The 18,405-nt window shown below is 40.6% G+C and overlaps 2 protein-coding genes across 2 annotated transcripts; both read right to left on the reverse strand.

Moving 5' to 3' along the window:
* Positions 1-231: 231 nt before the first annotated feature.
* On the reverse strand, positions 232-5,207 carry igf2b (insulin-like growth factor 2b). The gene is made up of 4 exons (XM_037683411.1): positions 5,043-5,207; positions 4,064-4,214; positions 2,482-2,663; positions 232-1,210 (listed from the first exon to the last, which is right to left on the reverse strand). The coding sequence occupies exons 1-4, from the start codon at positions 5,115-5,117 to the stop codon at positions 971-973; spliced, it is 648 nt and encodes a 215-aa protein (XP_037539339.1). The 5' UTR covers positions 5,118-5,207; the 3' UTR covers positions 232-970.
* Positions 5,208-7,498: 2,291 nt separating this feature from the next.
* Positions 7,499-13,608, reverse strand: th (tyrosine hydroxylase). The gene is made up of 13 exons (XM_037682735.1): positions 13,116-13,608; positions 12,472-12,675; positions 11,595-11,769; positions 11,401-11,489; positions 11,221-11,288; positions 11,050-11,100; positions 10,013-10,158; positions 9,783-9,918; positions 8,795-8,864; positions 8,657-8,713; positions 8,414-8,509; positions 8,187-8,320; positions 7,499-7,658 (listed from the first exon to the last, which is right to left on the reverse strand). The coding sequence occupies exons 1-13, from the start codon at positions 13,197-13,199 to the stop codon at positions 7,499-7,501; spliced, it is 1,470 nt and encodes a 489-aa protein (XP_037538663.1). The 5' UTR covers positions 13,200-13,608.
* Between the last annotated feature and the right edge of the window lie 4,797 nt (positions 13,609-18,405).

Below are 18,405 nucleotides of genomic sequence, written 5' to 3' on the forward strand. Positions count from 1 at the left end.
TTTCCTCAGTGACTCTTCCCCCTTGACAGCGCCACTGTCAGGAGCTCCCCCATATCCTTTATTTTCCTTTTTTAAAGTCACACTTTCCTTAAAACGGAAAGTTTAATATTCATTCAAAAATAAAAAAGAAAAAATAACGTGCTTTTCAACCTCTTCTTTGAGTCCATTCCCAAAGCTAGCACCATGACATTTTTTAAGCTACACGTTCATTGTTCATAAAAAAAATAGTGCTTTTTTTTTCTTTACTTTGACGTAATCCGTGGCAATGTGCAATTTTGCAGACTTTTTTTTTTTCTTCTGCTTTTTGTTTGTGGTCAAAAAAGGTGCTGGAACAGGAATCTAATTTTGCAAAATAATTCCTTACAGTGTGGAAGTCCCTTTATAGGTAGAGGTGCAAACTAATAGGAAAAAGAACTAACAGAGATTTTCTTTTGCCTCAGGAAAAATGAAGTGGAATGAATTCTTTCATGCGAGCTGCTCTTCACTTTCAGTTGTCTTCCACCAGGACAAAAAAAAATCTGCTAGGTGTCCTCTTGACACTTGGAAACACAGATCTCTTTCATCTTCTTTTCCCCCTTCCCGTTTCTCTTTTGCTTAGGGATCCACCTGAATTGCATTCAGCCAAATTGTTAAAGTTTTTTTCAACTTTTGTGTTTGTTCCTTTTGTATCTGTGACTGAAAGAGAAAAGGCGCTAAAGAGTTCAGACAGGAAGAATGTGAAAGCATGTTTGTGTGCCAGAGAAGGGTGGGTGGCTGAGGTTTAAATGGGGGTGGGGTGGTGGGCATTAGAAAAGGGCCATGGGTTCAAGACGTAGTGGACTAAAGCAGGGGGGAGGGACTGGTGGGCCTGGACAGGGCAGGGAAGGTCAAAGAGGACTGCCACAGAAATGACGTCAGAGACAAAGCTATAATCCCCTAGTCTTTTTTGTCACCCTCATACTCTTGTCTGTGCAAAGGGCTGGCAGCGGGCTCATTTGTGGTTGAGAAAGTTGTCCGTGGTGTGCAACACGGGGGGCAGTTTGCTGGGAAGGCTGATCAGAGGCCTGTGAAAGATTGACTGCTCCTGGGCTTTAATCTTCTCCGCCTGCCTCCGAAACTTTTTGGCCCTCAGGATGGCAGGGACGCCCCTCCGGAGCCGCTGGGCCGCCCTCCTCTGCCACACATCGTATTTGGAATACTTCACGGTCGCATGCTGCTTCCTCGGGCCTTCCTATTGTGGCGTGCAGGCAGAAAGAGAAGAGGGGAGTCAGTTCATTAGTAAAGATAAGATACTGTGCAAGTGCTCATTACAACGGAGGAAAGCCCTGTTTATTATGTGAGGAAAAATTCAGTCGTTGTTGGGTCTGTGAAATGGAAATCAAACGTCATTCTTGTGGCGCTGCGCGTCATAACAGCCTGGTCTCGCTTTCAGCGTGCCCTTGTTTTGGTTTCCTCCACTGAGAGACGTTGTCAACAAGCACTTAGTGCAGCCTCTTTAACATATTGTCAAAGGGAAAGGCGGCCACTCTTCCTTCATATACATATTAGAGGCATGTTGTCATTCAGCCTACGACCAAATGAACTGCGTGACCTCCACAGGCCAAATTTAAAAAAAACGCTGCTCGGAAATGTCGTTTTAGATTTTCTATGTCCAAAGACACGGTTAAACAGTTATAGAGGCTGATTCGAGCAGCAGAGATTGAGACAAAGTGGGAGTGTTGGCAGCTAAGCTTGGATTTACGTGTGAGTAACCAGTGCTCCATGTGAATGGCTTGTTTTGGTCCTGCCACTTGAAGAGTGTTTATCTCCCTTCATTCGCTCCAAGCCTGCTCAATAGCCCGAGAACAGCTGGCCCCAGAGCAGGCTGTACCCATCAACTCTCCCTACTGAGACAAACTGGAGACATGTCCAAACTAATTCCCTGGCAGCTTGTTTATTCTTCACTTTCAATTTGCTGCATTTAGGAGGCAGATTTGTTAAGTTTAGGTGATCTTTGAGACAAAAACAGAAGCTTTCCCAAGTCTGACTAAAGAACATTTTAAGGGATTTTTAAAAAAAGGTTCGATGTTGTGACTGAATTGGAAGCATCTGAAATGCTTTGACTATCCTCTGGATTTCTGTAACTCTTCCCTCACCTCAGTTGTTTTCGAGCGCCAGATTTATTTTATTTTTTTTAAAGAACTTGCTGTTCTGTCCCTATTAATCAGACGATCAACACATTCTGTTTTGTTCATCATCTCTCAGGCACATAAACACAATATGACTCTGTCATCTCTTGGATATAATGTTCTGTGACTGCCTTGATAGTTTCCATGATGGTCAGCACTTCACTGCTCAGCATTGATCATCAAGCAAGATAAACTCGTTTCCGTGCCGTACTCAGTTTTTACTCAACATCAGAGGCATAGGGGTGAGGTGCATCAGTAAATGGAGGTCCAAGAGATGAGAGAGCAGATAAAGGCCTGAATTAGCACTTTTGCGAGCGTTGTTGTTTAGACGCACCTGCTTTAGTGTGGGCATCACGGGTATGACCTGTAGAGAGGTAGCCGACACGTCCCTCTCAGACTTGGCCGGTTTGGCACAATACTGCTCCAACAAGTTGAGGTCACAGCTACGGAAACAACACTCCTCTACGATCCCACGGTTCTGGGAGCGCCTGTTGTTACCCCTGCTGGTTGGTCTACCTGAGGAGAAACACAGCAGAGATTAAAAAAAGGCAATGTAGAGGGCGAGGTTAGAACCTAAAAAAACACCGCACTGGCCCAATAATGAATCTAGGTTGTTGTTGCAGGATTACTTCAACAATCATCACAGCCTTTGGAGAAAAGAGGATAAAAGGAAATCTGTGACCAACTGCAACAAATATTTTTGGTGTAAAGGATAATCTGATTAGGCCTATTTTGAAGTCCTTAAATGGAAGTATACACAAGTAAACACTGTGTGCTGTAGTGACCGAAAGGGAGTGACAAAAAAACCTGACAAGATGTCTCGAATACTTCAGAGTAAACATATAAGGTTACAACTCCTGCAGCTTGTCGAAGAAACGGGGATAGGCAGCTAAAAGGAATTAGCGCACAAAAAGGAAGATAATACAAATCTAAAAAGGGACTTTGTCAAAGAGAAACATGCTAAAGAATGAGGTGAGGGGGGTGGATGGTTAGCATGTTGCACAAGGTAACATTATACACAATCAATAAAGGCCTTGTTTGAAGCCCTGCAACCCACACAATGTCGGAGAAATCTCATGAGAGGCATGGCTAGATTTGATTGCAGGAAGAGGAACATGAGAGGAAAAAAAAGAAAAGAAATGAGTTATCCAGGGAGAGGGAGGAGGCGAAGAGGAGGGAGCACATCTATGGCCCAAAATGGATAATGATGGTTCTGATTGGAGACTTACACAAGCACGCTGCTTGTCTGTTAAAACAATCGTTTATCAGTCCAAAAATAAAGTGTAAACTTGTGTCACAAACGCTGCACAGTGAGCAAACACAATGTAATCCAGTGGAGGATTAACAACGACGCTCCCGGCATATAAAGCTTTTACAGCTGCACTGCCATCAATACAACAGGAGCAATGAGCAGAAGAGATGTTAATGATCTTCTTCCCTCTTAGCCTGACATCAACCCCCCACCCCCACCTCCACCCAGTCCAGCTCATCAGTGTGGTCTCCTGGCCTGGGAATACTGGTGCTGAGGTGACTGGTATGCCTCTCGGGGTGCTATTACTTTACTGGTAAACAAGTGGCCCATTGTGTGGCTGAGTCGTGTGTGCCTTCGCAAGTCGCCGGCCTTTTCATGTGCACTGAGAGGTAGGGGCTGCCTGGACGAGCTGCTTGAGACACACAGCTGGCTATAATCTCTCTCCCTCGGAGTGCACGCGCGCGCGCGTATGGGCGTCAGTGCGTAAGAAAGAAAAACAGCAAACACGCATACCACACAGCCACAGACGGCCTCAGCTATCCAAACAGATGTGCGCGCAAAGGAACAACAGAGGGGGTGCAACAGGAGGACAATAACATACAGATAATATGCATTTGTGCACAAAAAACGTGTGATGCTCCAAAATGCGCGGGGGTGCACCTACTGAAATAGAAGCCTCTGTCTTCGCAGACAAACTGCAGCGCATCCACCAGCTCTCCCCCACACAACGTCTCCGCCGAGGCCATTTCCACCGCGTAGAGCGCGAGAGCCAGCGCGAAGAGCAGCGCGCGGCTGGACGAGGACATCTTCTTGACCTGCAGCAGAAACACACACAAGAGCAAAGAGTCACCACGACTTAAACAAAACCTGCAAGATGTGAGACCCATTCGAGCAAGATCACAGCCAGATGTTTTGTTTTATAATGTGAGAGATTAAAGTCTTAAACTCATGCGCGCTCAGTGTCAGAAGCTGCCCCGCGCACTGACCCAGTAACTTCACAGTAGTTAAATGATTATAAAAAAAAAAATGTCAGTATAAAACACCCCACACCCGCTGCCCTGACTTTAATCAGCTGATGTCATGTGTTTGCCACCTGAGAGAAGTGCTTATTCTGAAGGGGGGGGACCGTCAGTATCTGTAGCTTTCACCGTCTTGCACAACTCTCCAAAAAGTTGCAAGGCCGGCTGCTCGATAGTTAACTACCCGAAAAGCCAGACTCAGCATATATTTTCCCCCTGCTCACCCCGGAGTGAGCTCAATGACCCTCAGACCTACCGCCCCCTATCTGCCGGCAACACGACCAGCTGTTTGCCCCGCGTCCCGGCGCGCCACGCAGAGCACATTAAAACACGCACCATTTTCACTTCTCTGTCCAAGACGCAAATGCGCCAAAGCTTCCCTGGTCCCTTTTCTAGATTATGCATCCTAAAACTTTTTTTTTTTTTTTTTTTTAAATCCTGCTGATGCAAATTTGTAGACCCGGGTTGGTCAAATTGCATTAAAAAAAAAAAAAAACTGATGCAAAGCAAGGATGTCCTAAAGCCGGAGCTGTTTCCTCGCTTTGATGAGACAAGCAAATATCTCTCCAAGCTCGTTCACTGCGCGCACGGAGCATTTCAAACTACGAAACTCCAGTGGTTTACCTTGATTCTGCTGTTCTCTGTTCTCCGGCAGGTGTGGCAAAGTGCGTGGAGTCCGTGTCTTTGCTGGGTTTCCATGGCAGATGGCAGTAAAGGTGGTGGGAGCTTTATTGTTGTCTTTTGCTTGGAGATGTTGCAGGTGAGTTAGTTTCCCAGTTGGTGAGGCTATATAGAGATGGTGTGTGAGAGGCTGTCCCAAAGACCAGGCGACAGGCAAAACTTCTCAGGGAGAGGTATTTTATACCAAAACACGCCCCTTTACACCCACCCCATCCCGTCGCTCCTCCTCTCTTCACGGTTGATAAAAAAAAAAATGGCCCAGAGATGTTTTATGGAAAAGTGCTTAAAGAAAGAAATGAGAACGAGAGAGGGAGAAAGTCTCATTGGCATCCCCCCCCCCCCCCCTGTGTTTACGCACTGTAACCTGCAATCAGAATGTTTACACACAGGGCGCAGACTGAACAAGAATAGCCGTAATTCCTACGACTCCAGGAAAAATGTCAATGTCTCTGCCCTTTAATTAAGAGCAAAGATCCAAAGGCATCCGTGTGCCCAGTGTCTGCGGCCGTGCTCTGACTCAGGTGTGGATGTCGTCACTGGTGGGGGTCAAAGGTGTCTGACTGTGGAGTGGATGTGTTCCCAGAGGCAGGATGCTGGTGGCCTCACACACAAACTTAACTGATTTCTATTGCATCATGCGATGATAAAAATCAGAATAAATTCAAACACTGTGGGCAAATATTACAAATACAACCCAACAATAAAATCCCCATTCAGGTGTTTCCTATAATGCAGATAATTAAAGCAGAATCTGATAAAGCACCTTTACTTTTTGTGTCTATAAACGTGTTTAATTATGTAAGTCTTCCACACAGGGTCTGAGTGGGTCTCCTGAGCCAGACTGACATCTGCTGGCACTCATAATGTACCTCTGTTTTTTTTTCTTTTTTCTTTTTGAAGCCACTTTAACTGATCCAGGGTCTGATTAACAACTTCAACCAACAGGTAATATGTCCAGACAGGACACCCAAAGATCAAGTTAGGGCGAAAACCCCTCACTAGGCCCCTGGACACAAACTTTTAGAGGCCTCCATCTTCATCTCAAACCGTCTCAAGCCATTCTGCATGGGTTTGCAAAATTATTATTGTCTTTTTTATTTATTTTATACTAATTTCTTAAAGTCAGATATGATGAGTTGCAGGCAGTTTACATTTTATTAGGCTAAAAGTAAACTTGATCTTAAACCAGCTCAACAGCTAACATGCTCACGTCCATCTTTATCATCGGCCACTTAAAGAAGTCTGTTTTGTTTGATCACAAGAATAATAATAAAATTCACCGTGGCACATTATTGAAATGTCTTTATTTAGCTCTGATTGGACAATGGCTTCGAGCACATGAAGACTTTTTCTTTACTAAGGGCCACATGTTGTCCCTATGGTAGATCTACACTACCCAAAGATGGTTCATTAATGTAAAATTTGGCATTTGTTTAATTTTATTTTAAAAATATACACACCCCAGATCATGCAAATACCCTGATGTTGAAAATATTTGACTAATAGAGGGCTTTTTTTGTAATTATAAAAACTAATTTGGCCTTTAATATAATTTTCACCTTATCTTTGACTTTATTTTTAAATTATAAATCAGGTGTAGCACCAAATTAGCATGAAAAGCAAAATATTGTAGTCGATCCCTGATAATGGTTATACAATTAGATACCTGTCAGACAGCGCCCTCCAGTGGCCAATAAGCAAGCTGCAAAAAAGTCCTAACATTTCAAAATGAACAAATTTCTACTTCAATTGCAGATCCATAATTTTTTAGTTTAAAACATTATAGTAAAATATTTTCTTGGAGACTTTTTAATTTTTTACACATTACTTTGAACATTTTATTACACAGAATTGTTTTAAATGCATTTACACATGAAATACAAGGCAAGACAAAACACCACACATATGCTTATGTATATATAAAATAATTTAGTTAAATATGTGCCTTAATTGCCACTATAATGTTACTTTGATTTTACACATTTGAAAATATTCACTTTTTTAATACATTCATGATTACAGCTCCTCTTCATTTTGGCTCTGATGTTAACACGTTCCTCAAACTATAGACCTTTTTTATTATGATGATTTTAAAAGCACAAAACAGCCCAGTCAAGTAAAACCACATCATGTCACAAAGGCATCCAAACCAAACAAAGCATCAAACAAAACATCTTTGGAGGCTTTTTGCACTCTGCCTTTTTGAGGTTTTAACGGTTGCAACACTGCCGGTCAATCAGGCAGCTTTACAACAAGAACAAGCAACAACTCAGCGTCAAACTGGAGGTTCGGCACAGAAAGAGAAACACATCAATCTGGTCACATAACAGATGCTGCAGAGCTCAAGCAGGGAGGAAACAAGCAACAGCAGGAGGACCACAAACAGGACTGGGGCTCCATCACGACAAAACACTGAGGGCGTCTGTCAGCACCTTGAGCTCATCCTTCACACTTTCCAGTCCTCCTTGGATCTTTAGGGGGTTGTCCAGGACTTCAACAGTGCAAGTGTATGGATCAAACCTGACCGAGAAGGGACGCTTGATACCAGATACGTAGGCCCTGGTGAAAGTCGGGCACAAAAACAGGCGGTAAAGTTCAAAACCTAAATTATAAATCTGAGCATTTCACTTAGCTAAAAAAAAAAAAAAAAAAATCAGGTTGGCCTGTGGTGTGTGGGTAAAAGAAATCTTTTCATAATATGTGAAACAGCCCTGTTTAGAAGCACTGTTTGTGTATTCCATATCCACTGTGCTTCTCCAAACATCCCCTCGCTGATTTTCTCATCTACTGCGGCAAGGAGGTCAAGAGCTGTGTTCCACCAGAGGCTGACGACTGTCAAAACACTCACCGAAGCCACTTGTTTTGAAGAGCAGCATTTCATGCGTTTGCCAAATAAAACTCCAACATTTTTCTTGGTAAGAAAGACTATATTAGTAGCAGCTGTTTTCTGGCTGCAATGGTTGACCTGCAGAAGTTTGTGGCCTCTGGGTTTGGCTGGCTGTTCTCTGACCTTGTCCTGACATAACCCTGTTTTATTCTCTCTTTTACATTATGACCTTGTGTTTTTTTTCTGGTTCAATAAAGTACCTGAATTTCTCTTTGGCATCCAGAAAGCTCTCTGAAACAAAGTAGACGGGCTGGTACGTCTGGTCTTGATAAGGCTGCACCGCTGCAGCCTCTGGATCAAACTCTCGGGTCTCTGGTTCATCAGACAGGCAGTGCTGGGAGGAGGTAACAGGAAAAGGAATTAGCTGGGAGATCAGCTGGCTTTGATTCTTGTTTTGAAAGAAAGTGAAAAACATGCTGGAACATACCACAAGTTCTCCGTAAGAGGAAAGCAGTCCAGCCCCATAAGCCTTAACCTCACCATTTTGTTTACAAAGGCCATACTCAACTGTGAACCAGTACAGCTAGTGGGAGAAACAAAACTGCATTATGAAAACAGCAAGATAACTAGTTTGGACAAGTGATTCGTTATTTGTGTGGAACAAAGATTTTATCATCATAAAAGCAGATCATTTGAACGCAGTCCCCCTGGTTTGTTAGAGTTGTCTTACTGTGGACAGTTTCTCAATATCTTCATCTGATGCCCCCAGAGATGCTAGTCCTAGATTCTGCCAACAAAACAAGCAATAATTGTTTTCAGAACATTGCAGCACAACATGGACAATAATAAGCTTTCCAGAGACTCTAACCTGTGAAAACTGAGCAAACGTGCGATCAGCCAGCATGGGAACGTGGCCCAGCAGCTCGTGGACGCAGTCACTGAAGATAAAGAGAAGCTCGGTTGAATACCAGTACATTAAACACACATCACAGAAGCTAACCCATTGAGGACATGGTGATGACTAATGGTAATTTAAATTAACCCCTAACTTTCCAGATTTTTATTATGTAAATAAGTCCACAAATTGTTAACAATAAAGTTCATGCTCCATCATCCAGGTATCAAATCCAATAATGCTCAGTCGGGCCATCTGGACAGTGTCTTTCTTATAGAGATGTTTCGCCCTCTATCCGGAAGGCTTCATCAGTCTGAGGAGTTCCAGTAAACTGTTTCCCCACCAAGCAGTAAACTTCTTAAGTGGACTAACCAGTTTGCTGGGGCTAAGATGGTTTCTGGGGGCCGTCCTGTCCCCCGTCAACTCCTCCCAGGCAGACAGCCACAGCCAAAGTGGTACAAGGCAACGAAGTTCATGCTCAGTCATTCAAGTATTAAATCCAAGAATTCTCAGTCAGGTCATCTGACATCACAAATTGTTGGTGCACAAGATGACACATGTCAAACTCAAGAGCCGCGGGCCAAATCTGGTCCTCCAAGATGATAATTTAAATGTAAAATATTGTATATCTTCTCGTTTTTGTCTTTAAAACAACTGATAAATACATCATTTAGTATAGACTTCTCTTGCCCGCTGGTTAACTTTGAAGTCAGAAAGATGGCTGGATCATTCTGTCATTACTGATTCTGATGTGGAAAGAGTAGAACATCAAGTGAGACAAATCAAACTCTCATGAACGTGCAACCAAGAACAGATATCATGTATCTGACTCGAGTTAATGTATCAGCTGAAAGTGGCCCGTGGCTCAGACATAGTTTTTACATTTTTGGCTCCTTTTTGGTATAACTGAGTTTGACACCCCTACATGAAACAATGACGGAGGATCCACAGGCGTTCTCACGGTTCTGGGGAGTGCATGGGAGACGAGGCGTGTCGGATGTACTGGGTGCACTGGAACACTCGGAATGCCAGACTGGCCAGGAAGTCTCTGGCGGAGAGCAGGCCCGCCACCGGACGCAGCTGAAACCCCGTGCGTTCTGTGAGAGAAGCAGAAATAATCAAGCCCTGATGGTCACCTCACATCTGTGTTTAGGTTGCGCTGCTTTCATCGCTTCACCCTGCAGGCAGCACCTTTGAGAAAGCGTGACACATCTTCCAACTGGGGAATGTTGTCCGGACTGTACCCACAATGCCTCTCCAGCAGACGGAAGGCCTCGAGGTGTTCTACGCAGGCGTGGGTGGTGTACAAATCCCTCAAGGTTGAATAGACTTGTTGCCTGAATGAAGATGGGATGAAATACAAATTTAGTTTTTTTTTTAAGTAAAATCTAACAAGCTGATCATGAATTTCATAGAAACTGATTTTGCACCACAACCGCGCTGTAGTTCATCATCATTCTGTATATGGTTTGGCTATTTTTCATCCTTTTTTTTTAAATATAATTCATCCAGTCATCAGTCGTGACACTATGACCTCTAACTGGTAAAGTGAGTGAAACGTCAGTTTCATTGCAATGTTCTCATGGGAAAACCTGCATCTATTCATAGCTCCAGCCTCAGCAGGGCATGCAAGAACATGTTGCAGAATGAGTCAGAGAACACGGCAGAGCTTAAGATGTTAATTCTTAAATCCGTTGCTAATGCTGCGGTGTACCGACAACCTCAAGAAATCCTCCAGAGATTGTAAATGTCCATCATTTTGGACGCCTGATCAATGCATGTCTTCAATGTTTTGTGCTGTTATAGTTTGTTTAAAAATTTAAAAACAGTGTTTTACTCCTCATTTTAAAAATGCATTTTTTTTTTATTTTTACCACAAGAGCCTGACTAAACACTTTTAAAAAGAAATCTAGACTTTTAGATTAAATCTACAAAATCTGTTTGCTGATCTTGTAAAATTACTTGTTTTGTGTTCGACTGCATCATCATAGTCTGCTTTGCTGTCACCTTCTGTCCTAATTTATATAAAACAATGACATATCATATCCTCCTGCAGAATACAATTTGATTTATCATTAGAAACAAGATCAAAGTGACTTTGCCAACAAGTTTTTTTGTTCCTAAAATGGATAACAGAGTTTTGTTTAAGTTTGATTTCATCTTAGTTGCACCACACATCATATGCTCTTTGTATTTCCTATTTGAAAGAAGCATGCAGCAGCTCTTACCAAGTGCTAATCTCCTCCGCAGTGTAGTCCACTCTGGGAATTGGCTGCCCACTGGAGACAAACATGTGGACACATTTCTCAGGAAAATGTAAAACCTACCATTGTTGTTATTTTTTTTTTTTTACAAAAAGCTGTCTGTAAAACAACCAGGAAAAAAAAAAAGTATCTCACAATTTGTATGTGAAAGCAATGTCACCGATCATTTTTCTCCTCTGTCTGTAGACAGGATCACTGTAGCCCTGTTCAAATATAATATATTTCTATATAACAACATAATGGTCCAAAGCATTACCCATCTGCTGTAAATTATACTTCTGTTCTTATTTGCTTCTGGCAAAATGCATTACTCACAGGATGGTCTTGATCTAAGTCTGGATCAAATTTTGTGACCAGATGATGGCATCTGTCCAGCTCAGCCATTTTCTTTGGGAACCAATGAACTAATATAGAAAACAAGAAAACATCACTTGTGCTTTGTTTGGGAGCAAAACAGATGCAAATATTCACGTCTTGGGGAGAAATAAAAAGTAAGATTGTGAAATCACATTTGACTTCTTTAGTGGTTTTGACATCCTCTGCGTTCCTCTTGATGGAGCTGACCAGAGTGCTGACGTCTGACAGGTGGACCTCACAGCGGACAAAGTACTCCAGGCCCTCAAGGCTGTCTTTAAGCTTCCTGCATGGCCGCGTCTCCAAGTGGTGAATCTTTGCTTCAAATGTCTAAAATACAGTCAGAATTCTAACAGGTAGCTTTGTCAACAATACAAGACACAGGGGTGTCCACTCCTGGTCCTTGAGGGCCACTATCCTCCATGTTTTACTGTTTCCCTGCTCCAACACACCTGATGGTTGAATTATCTTTTCATGCTCAGCAGAAACCTGTTAGTCACCCATCGATTATATCCAGGAGCAGAGAACTATAGAAAACATGCATGATAGTGACCCTTGAAGACCAGGATTTGACACCTTTGCTTTAAACAGAGTGGATAAAGCACATTTATAGGACATAAAACATCTGCCTTCAATTTAAAATAAACATGGAAATACATATTCTTGGATAAATGATGTGGAAACAATAACTTACTTTAATGTTGGCAACTCTGTTATAGAAAATAAAGTAAGTTGAGTGCTTTAAGATGCAACCAAAAAGTACATGTTCTTTCAAATATATGCTTTTATATTTACATTAATATTTGTAAAATATACGTGGAAAATGATTTTTTAAATTACTTGAAATGTATAAAATATTTCAAGAAAACACTTAAACCTGGTTCACGCTAATGAAGATCTGATCATTTGTGCCACTTAATTATCCATCTTTATTCATGTGTCCCAGTAGGTTATATTGTCAAGAGTTTTTTTTTTTTTTTTTATATGTTAAGTATAAAAACATCAATTCTTAATATAATTCTCTTATTGTACCTCAAACACCTTGAGTGTCCGGGACAGCGCAGGAGTCTTGGAGCTCCTTAAAACGAAGAAGACGTTGAGAAGCGCTTTTCCATCTTCCTCCTCAAACACGATCTGCTCACTGGTCCCAGCAGCCTCCGCCGCTGCAGCCGCGGCTTCCCTCTCCTTCCGCGCATCTTCGATCAAGCTCTGCCTTCTGCCCACGAACCTTGGAGACTGCTTCAACCAAACGAAAGATGAAAAAAAGAACAAAAGGGAAAAGAAAGAAAGAGCGAAATAAAAGAGTCGTGCATTTTTCTGATTTGGTCTCACATGCGCAGCTGAGCTGTTCTTTGGATGGAAGCGCTTTCCATCTCCAAATGCGCATCGGAACAGCAATGCAATCGAGGTAAATCCTTTAAAAAAAAGCTGCAAAAGCACCTATTTGAACACCGGGGCTCGTTAGGACGTGCGTTTTTACCAATGTGGTGAAAACATTTTGCGCGCCCGCTGCGTAAAAGATTTGGCACAGCCGCTGCGTAATGGACAGGTCGCCACGCGTTCTTTAAATTTAGAGTTAAGACATTTTAAATACAACTTCTAAAAACATAAACGAATAAAGCTAAAGTCTGAAACTTGTCAAATAAATTGTAGGTTGTGAATTTGTGGTTTCTTACCGTGATGGAGTCCGACCTCTCCAGTTCGGATGCTGCTCTGCGGATGCTCTTAGAGGAGGACGTGGAGCTGCTTGAAAGGGGCATCTTCGAGCTTATAAGTTGTGACTTTGTTTGCTTGTAACAGGAGTGACAGCGTGTATGCTGTGCTCTCTAACCTCAGTCTGTGCCAAGAGTGTTTTCCTTTTTTTTTTTTTTTTTACCAAACAGGTTTGCTCTTTTTATAGGACCATTTGTTTGCAGTTTCTGACGTCAAGCACTCTAATCTCCCTCTGATCAATCCGTGTGCTGAATCCATCAAACTCATCCCAAAGCTGATCCGTCCATAAAAAATACACATTAAAACCATATAGCCACTGAATTTCAGCTTAAATTAAGCATCTTTATAAATGCTGGTTATTTAAAAAAAAAGTTTTGTTAATTTTGGGGCCTGTGCAGAATTAATACATTAATGTAAAACATTAGATAAACATAAGAATGAATTTTCCAGCTACATAGAAACACTGTGGATATTTTTAGACAATATTCAAAGCGTTGACCTGAGGGTGTTGTTTTAAAGGTTAGACCAAAGAAAAGTCAACTGTAGAAAATTAAGTCACTTTATCAGCTCAATCCAATCTCCACAGCTCCTGAGAAATTAGATTTAATCGTGGGTGAGGAGGGAAAACACACGCACACAACAGGGAGAAGAAACATTTTCCTGTTTCCAACCTCGGCAACGAGCGCATCAGGTGGATTCGCAGTGCTTTTGGCTGACAACTTTAGTGGCTAACATGATTGTGAATGATGTACGGTGCCCACAGGCAAGATCAGGTAAAAGGATTATTTGTGGACCTCTGGCCACAGCAGCAACCTTGTGCAGAGAAGTCAGGTGGGATTGTATGACTCTTGCCTAAACCTGAACACTCGGGCTGAAAATGCTAAAGAGCACTGATGTAACCCTGGAAAACAGTGACTTTTACCTATATGTTGGAGGGTGGCATTGCTCTAAAATAAAGAAGTAAGGCAAACTGACAGTAATTTCAGAAATAGACCTTGATATTTTGTTTAAGCCAGAGGAAATTGGCCAGTCGTTTAAAAAAATTTTTTTTCATCTTGACCATTTTTGATTGAACATGAAAGGCTGAGCTACAAACAGAAGCTTGACATTTATCCAGAGATGGGAACGATTATCAAGTTTATGCTTTCTTCCATCCATCTCCTTTTAAGTAGTTAAGGAAATCAGATATAGATGACCAAAAATAAATACACCAGTGTCTGCTTTGGTAATTTATGAACCACTGCTGGGATTTATGCACAACTTTATTCATCAGCTTTTCATACGTCATAAAAAAAGTGATAATTTAAGGCGCAATCAAACTTTGCGAATAAATAAAAACATTTTTGTCCGAGTGAACTTTAGGTTAAAGTTTCAACTTCTGTTTTGAGATCTTTTTTTTTCCTTTTAACCATGTTGATCTTTCTGACTATACAAAGAAGACTCAAACAAATTGGAAATTGCTTATAAATTAGCATATATTTTCATTGTTTTACTGCTGCAGCTGTAAAGTGTCCTGAGGCTTCAGTTGCTGCAGCAGATACAGACAGAGAGGCTGAGACCAGCAAGTCACAGCTGCACCAAATGGTCTCACCCACTCCTCCCTGAGCGTGAGCACCTCCTGCTGCTGAGCAGCGTCCACCATCTCAAATAATTTACCGTGGTTAGTGCAAATGATTTACAAACCTTTTTTTGAATTATACGGATGTGATGTTTTCCTGACAGAAATACCTGAAGTTGTATCGAAGTGCTACGGCTTTTGTAACAGTTCATTAACAGTAATTGGATGAGTTGTTAAAAAAAAGGTTGGAGTTGTTTTAAGGAGTCCACTTTTATCTTGGTGTCACTAATTGTTCTTTTAACAATCTGGTCAGATTGAGACTCTGTTTCTCCAAATTGAGATGCTTTAAAAAATATCTACTGCAGGTAAGATGGTAATTTTTCATAATCTTAAAATATCCGAATAATCACTACAATGAAAAACAAAAACCTTTTTTTTTTAATTTATGCAGATCAGCAGTAAATTTGTAATAGTTTCTTTATTGTATCTATGGAATAAATACTCATTGTGTTCAATATTATGTGTACTTTACAAGAATAAATAATCCATGGAGATTGTTCACTTTTAAGTTTCCTCCTTAAAGTCTCGTTCTGCTTTGTTTTGGGAATGGACTGATCAAATTTATGTGAACGCTTTAGAAAAGACAGTGTTGTCATACAGCCATCAGCTCTGCACAGCCTCAGAGAATCATCAGACATGGATCACATTGTTTCTGTTTTGTCTTGGCTGTTTTGGCGTGGGATTTGCAAAACATGCACAGCACTGGTGCCTTGACAAACAACTATAACTAGAAAAATTGCATTTCCTGCCAAAATGCAATGCAAATGCTTATTGTGGAAGAACTTGCTGAAAAACAGCTGAAATTAGTTAGAAAAAAAAAGTGCTGAATTGCTGCTGAAATGAAAGAACAAGCCTTAATTAGCAGAAGAAAGCAGAAAGAATGCATTTTTGCAGAATTGGGTATAAATTAGCAGAAATTAGCACAAAAATTAGGAAATTAACAAAACAAAGCTGAAATTAGCAAATGAGAGCTGAAAGGTAACCAAAAAGGCAGAAAGAAGATTAAAAGAAAGTAGAAAGAGCTGAAATGAGAAAAAAAAATGCGGAATTAGCTGAAAAGGCTAAAATTAGCATAAAAATGCTAAATAGTAGCTGAAATAGCAGAAAAAACTGAATCTAGCAGAAAACACTGAAAGGAACATAACAAGCTGAAATTAGCAGAAAGAAGTTAATTAGGCTGAAAGTAGCAAACATTACCTTGAACATTTTGAATGTATCTGAAAACAGCTGAATTACAAATCTTAAAAGGTTGCTGAACAGGTAGAACAAGCTTAGATTAGCAGAAGAAATCAGAAAGAGCACATATTTGCCCAATTAAGCAGAAAGAAGTAAAAATGAGCACAAAAAGTAAAAATTATCTGAAAAAAGCTGAATTGAGCAAAAAGCAGCTAAAATTTCAGAAAAAAGCTTAAATTACCAGATAACATTTTTGCTGAATTATGCTGAAAATGAGTACAAAACATGTGGAATTAGCTGAGTAAGCTAAAATTAGTATAAAGCTGCTAAATAGTAGCTGAAATAGCAGAAAAGGTGAAACTTGCAGAAATAAGCTAAAAGGAGCATAACAAGCTGAAATGAGTAGAAATAAGTTAGAAGAAGCACAAAAATGTTGTAGTTAGCTAAAAGACTCTGAAAGGAACACAAAACAGCTGAAAAAACTGCTGAAATTAGCTGATAGTAGCTGAAAAAAAAGGTTACATTTGCACAAGGAAGCTGAAAGAAGCTGAACCGGTACTAAATGTGAAAGGAGCAATACATATTTGAAGGATGGGAAATGTGCTCAATTCATTTTCTATGAGGAAAAAAGTGGCAGAAAAGGCTAAATATTTAAAAAAAAAACTAAAGTTGCACCAATACCAAAAGTCATAGCAGGATTGTCCTGAAAGAGATGAACGTTTTGATATATGATTTGCTGGAATAGCTTGAAAGTGTGGGATGAGAAATGCGCCGAAATAATATACGGAAGAAAAATGGATCACAGAAGTGTGAACGCTTCATAAACATTCACACAACAAAAGACAGAAATGTCAAACTTTCTTAGAAAATATTTGATTTCATAGTAAACTTTTTTTTCTGGCATCAACACAAATTAGCATTTGCAAACATCAACACAATTTTTTTTCTATGTTTATGAGGAAATAAAAACATGATCTGATTGGGTTACATGCAGCTTCTCGAACTTGACTGATGGCATGTTCCATCATGGCTCACACCAGGTACCGAAGCTACCTTTTGTTCGCAACGTCTCACTTGAGAAGGCGACGCCCCTCTGCTATTCAAGCCTCTATGCTTATCCAATTCCATCTTCTTTTCTGGAAGTGGCGACATGTCCACAAATGACAGCAGGATGATAATTATTACAATTATGTATTGATTCAGCTGCAGCATTGTGGCTTTGTGTCAGCTTTCCCCTGTATAATTGAGAGACTTCGCACGGACTAATTGCAGCTGACTCGACCAGCTGGGCTATTATCCGTCATCCTCCATGTTTCTTTTCTTTCTCTCTTCTGGTTAGTGCTGCTCACCTTAGTGGAGTTCATCAGGGTTCAGAGAGGAGTTCTACTAGTCAGCTAAAGAGCAGAAAACCCTAAATAAATATCCTTTTAACTGGAACAATGTTGGGTAAACGTTCAAATTCAGCACAAGTATAAGTTCATCTTGTGTCTGAGTTGACCCAACAGCAAGCCCATAATGTAAATGTCCTAATTATTTATGTGCCTTTAAAATTATAACAGAAAACCTCATTTAAGTGATAGCAGTGTTTTTAATATGTGTATAATGCACAGATAATTAATAGTAATTATCTCTTGTATAAAGCTAAATGTGCAAACACTTCAGATTACCTCAACATGTACATTTACTGAAAGTCCTGAGGTTTTGTTTTGCTTTGCAAGTCCAATTTATATCTTTTAAAGGCACTTTCAAGTTATAGATATTGACCTTAGCTCAGTTTGATTGTTAAATGTTGAATAAAGATGAGAATTAATAAAACAAATCATGTGTTTTCTTAAACTTTATAGGCGTTTGCTTGTTTCTGTAAAAAGAACATTTTCATTTAGTCTCTGTTAATCATCAAATTACCTCATATGGAGTGAATAACATGGAAAAGGCTGTTCCTTTTGATCAAAATCGCTCAAAATATTATATGTATTTCTACATTTTAAGCTGAAGGGCATCCTTTCAATCCTGCTTTTGAAACTCAGCACTGACACAGTTGCTATAATATGGAGAATTACATTTAATTTAATAAATAAGACACTGAAGTAGTTGTAACAATGGTCAAACCTGATCTCGTTTGTTTATGGACAATGATCATGTGTCATTCCACTTTTATGAGAATGTTTTATTCATGTTTTATTGAGTCCCTTTTAACTTTCACCTTCATCTGTTGGTTTGGACTTTTGAAATTAAAAAACAGGAACAAACTCTTGGGGATTATCAGGATGTGCAGCAAAACTGCCCTACAGAACCTCACTGACCTAAAGGTGAGGTCAGTGAACAAGGCCAGGCTGATTCTGGCAGATCCTGATCACCCACTCCATGGTGAGTTCAGGTTGCTTCTATCTGGACGCAGGTAACCCAGATGTAGGATGATCTAGAACTGATTCATCCCTGTAGCGATCAGGCTTCTCAAT

The sequence above is a fragment of the Nematolebias whitei genome, chromosome 10, assembly GCF_014905685.2.
Source record: "Nematolebias whitei isolate Nwh7 chromosome 10, NemWhi1, whole genome shotgun sequence".
Classification (NCBI taxonomy): domain Eukaryota; kingdom Metazoa; phylum Chordata; class Actinopteri; order Cyprinodontiformes; family Rivulidae; genus Nematolebias; species Nematolebias whitei.

Excerpts from the sequence above, each read along its gene's own strand:
- igf2b (XM_037683411.1), bottom strand. The coding sequence starts at position 5,117 with ATGGAAACCCAGCAAAGACACGGACTCCACGCACTTTGCCACACCTGC. Across the intron at positions 4,215-5,042 it reads CAGAGAACAGCAGAATCAAG|GTCAAGAAGATGTCCTCGTC; the intron begins GTAAACCACTGG and ends TTTCTGCTGCAG. Across the intron at positions 2,664-4,063 it reads AGACAGAGGCTTCTATTTCA|GTAGACCAACCAGCAGGGGT; the intron begins GTAGGTGCACCC and ends GTTTCTCCTCAG.
- th (XM_037682735.1), bottom strand. The coding sequence starts at position 13,199 with ATGCCCCTTTCAAGCAGCTCCACGTCCTCCTCTAAGAGCATCCGCAGA. Across the intron at positions 8,865-9,782 it reads CCCATGCACTCCCCAGAACC|TGACTGCGTCCACGAGCTGC; the intron begins GTGAGAACGCCT and ends CTTTATCTTCAG. Across the intron at positions 8,321-8,413 it reads CCTCTTACGGAGAACTTGTG|CACTGCCTGTCTGATGAACC; the intron begins GTATGTTCCAGC and ends ACCTCCTCCCAG.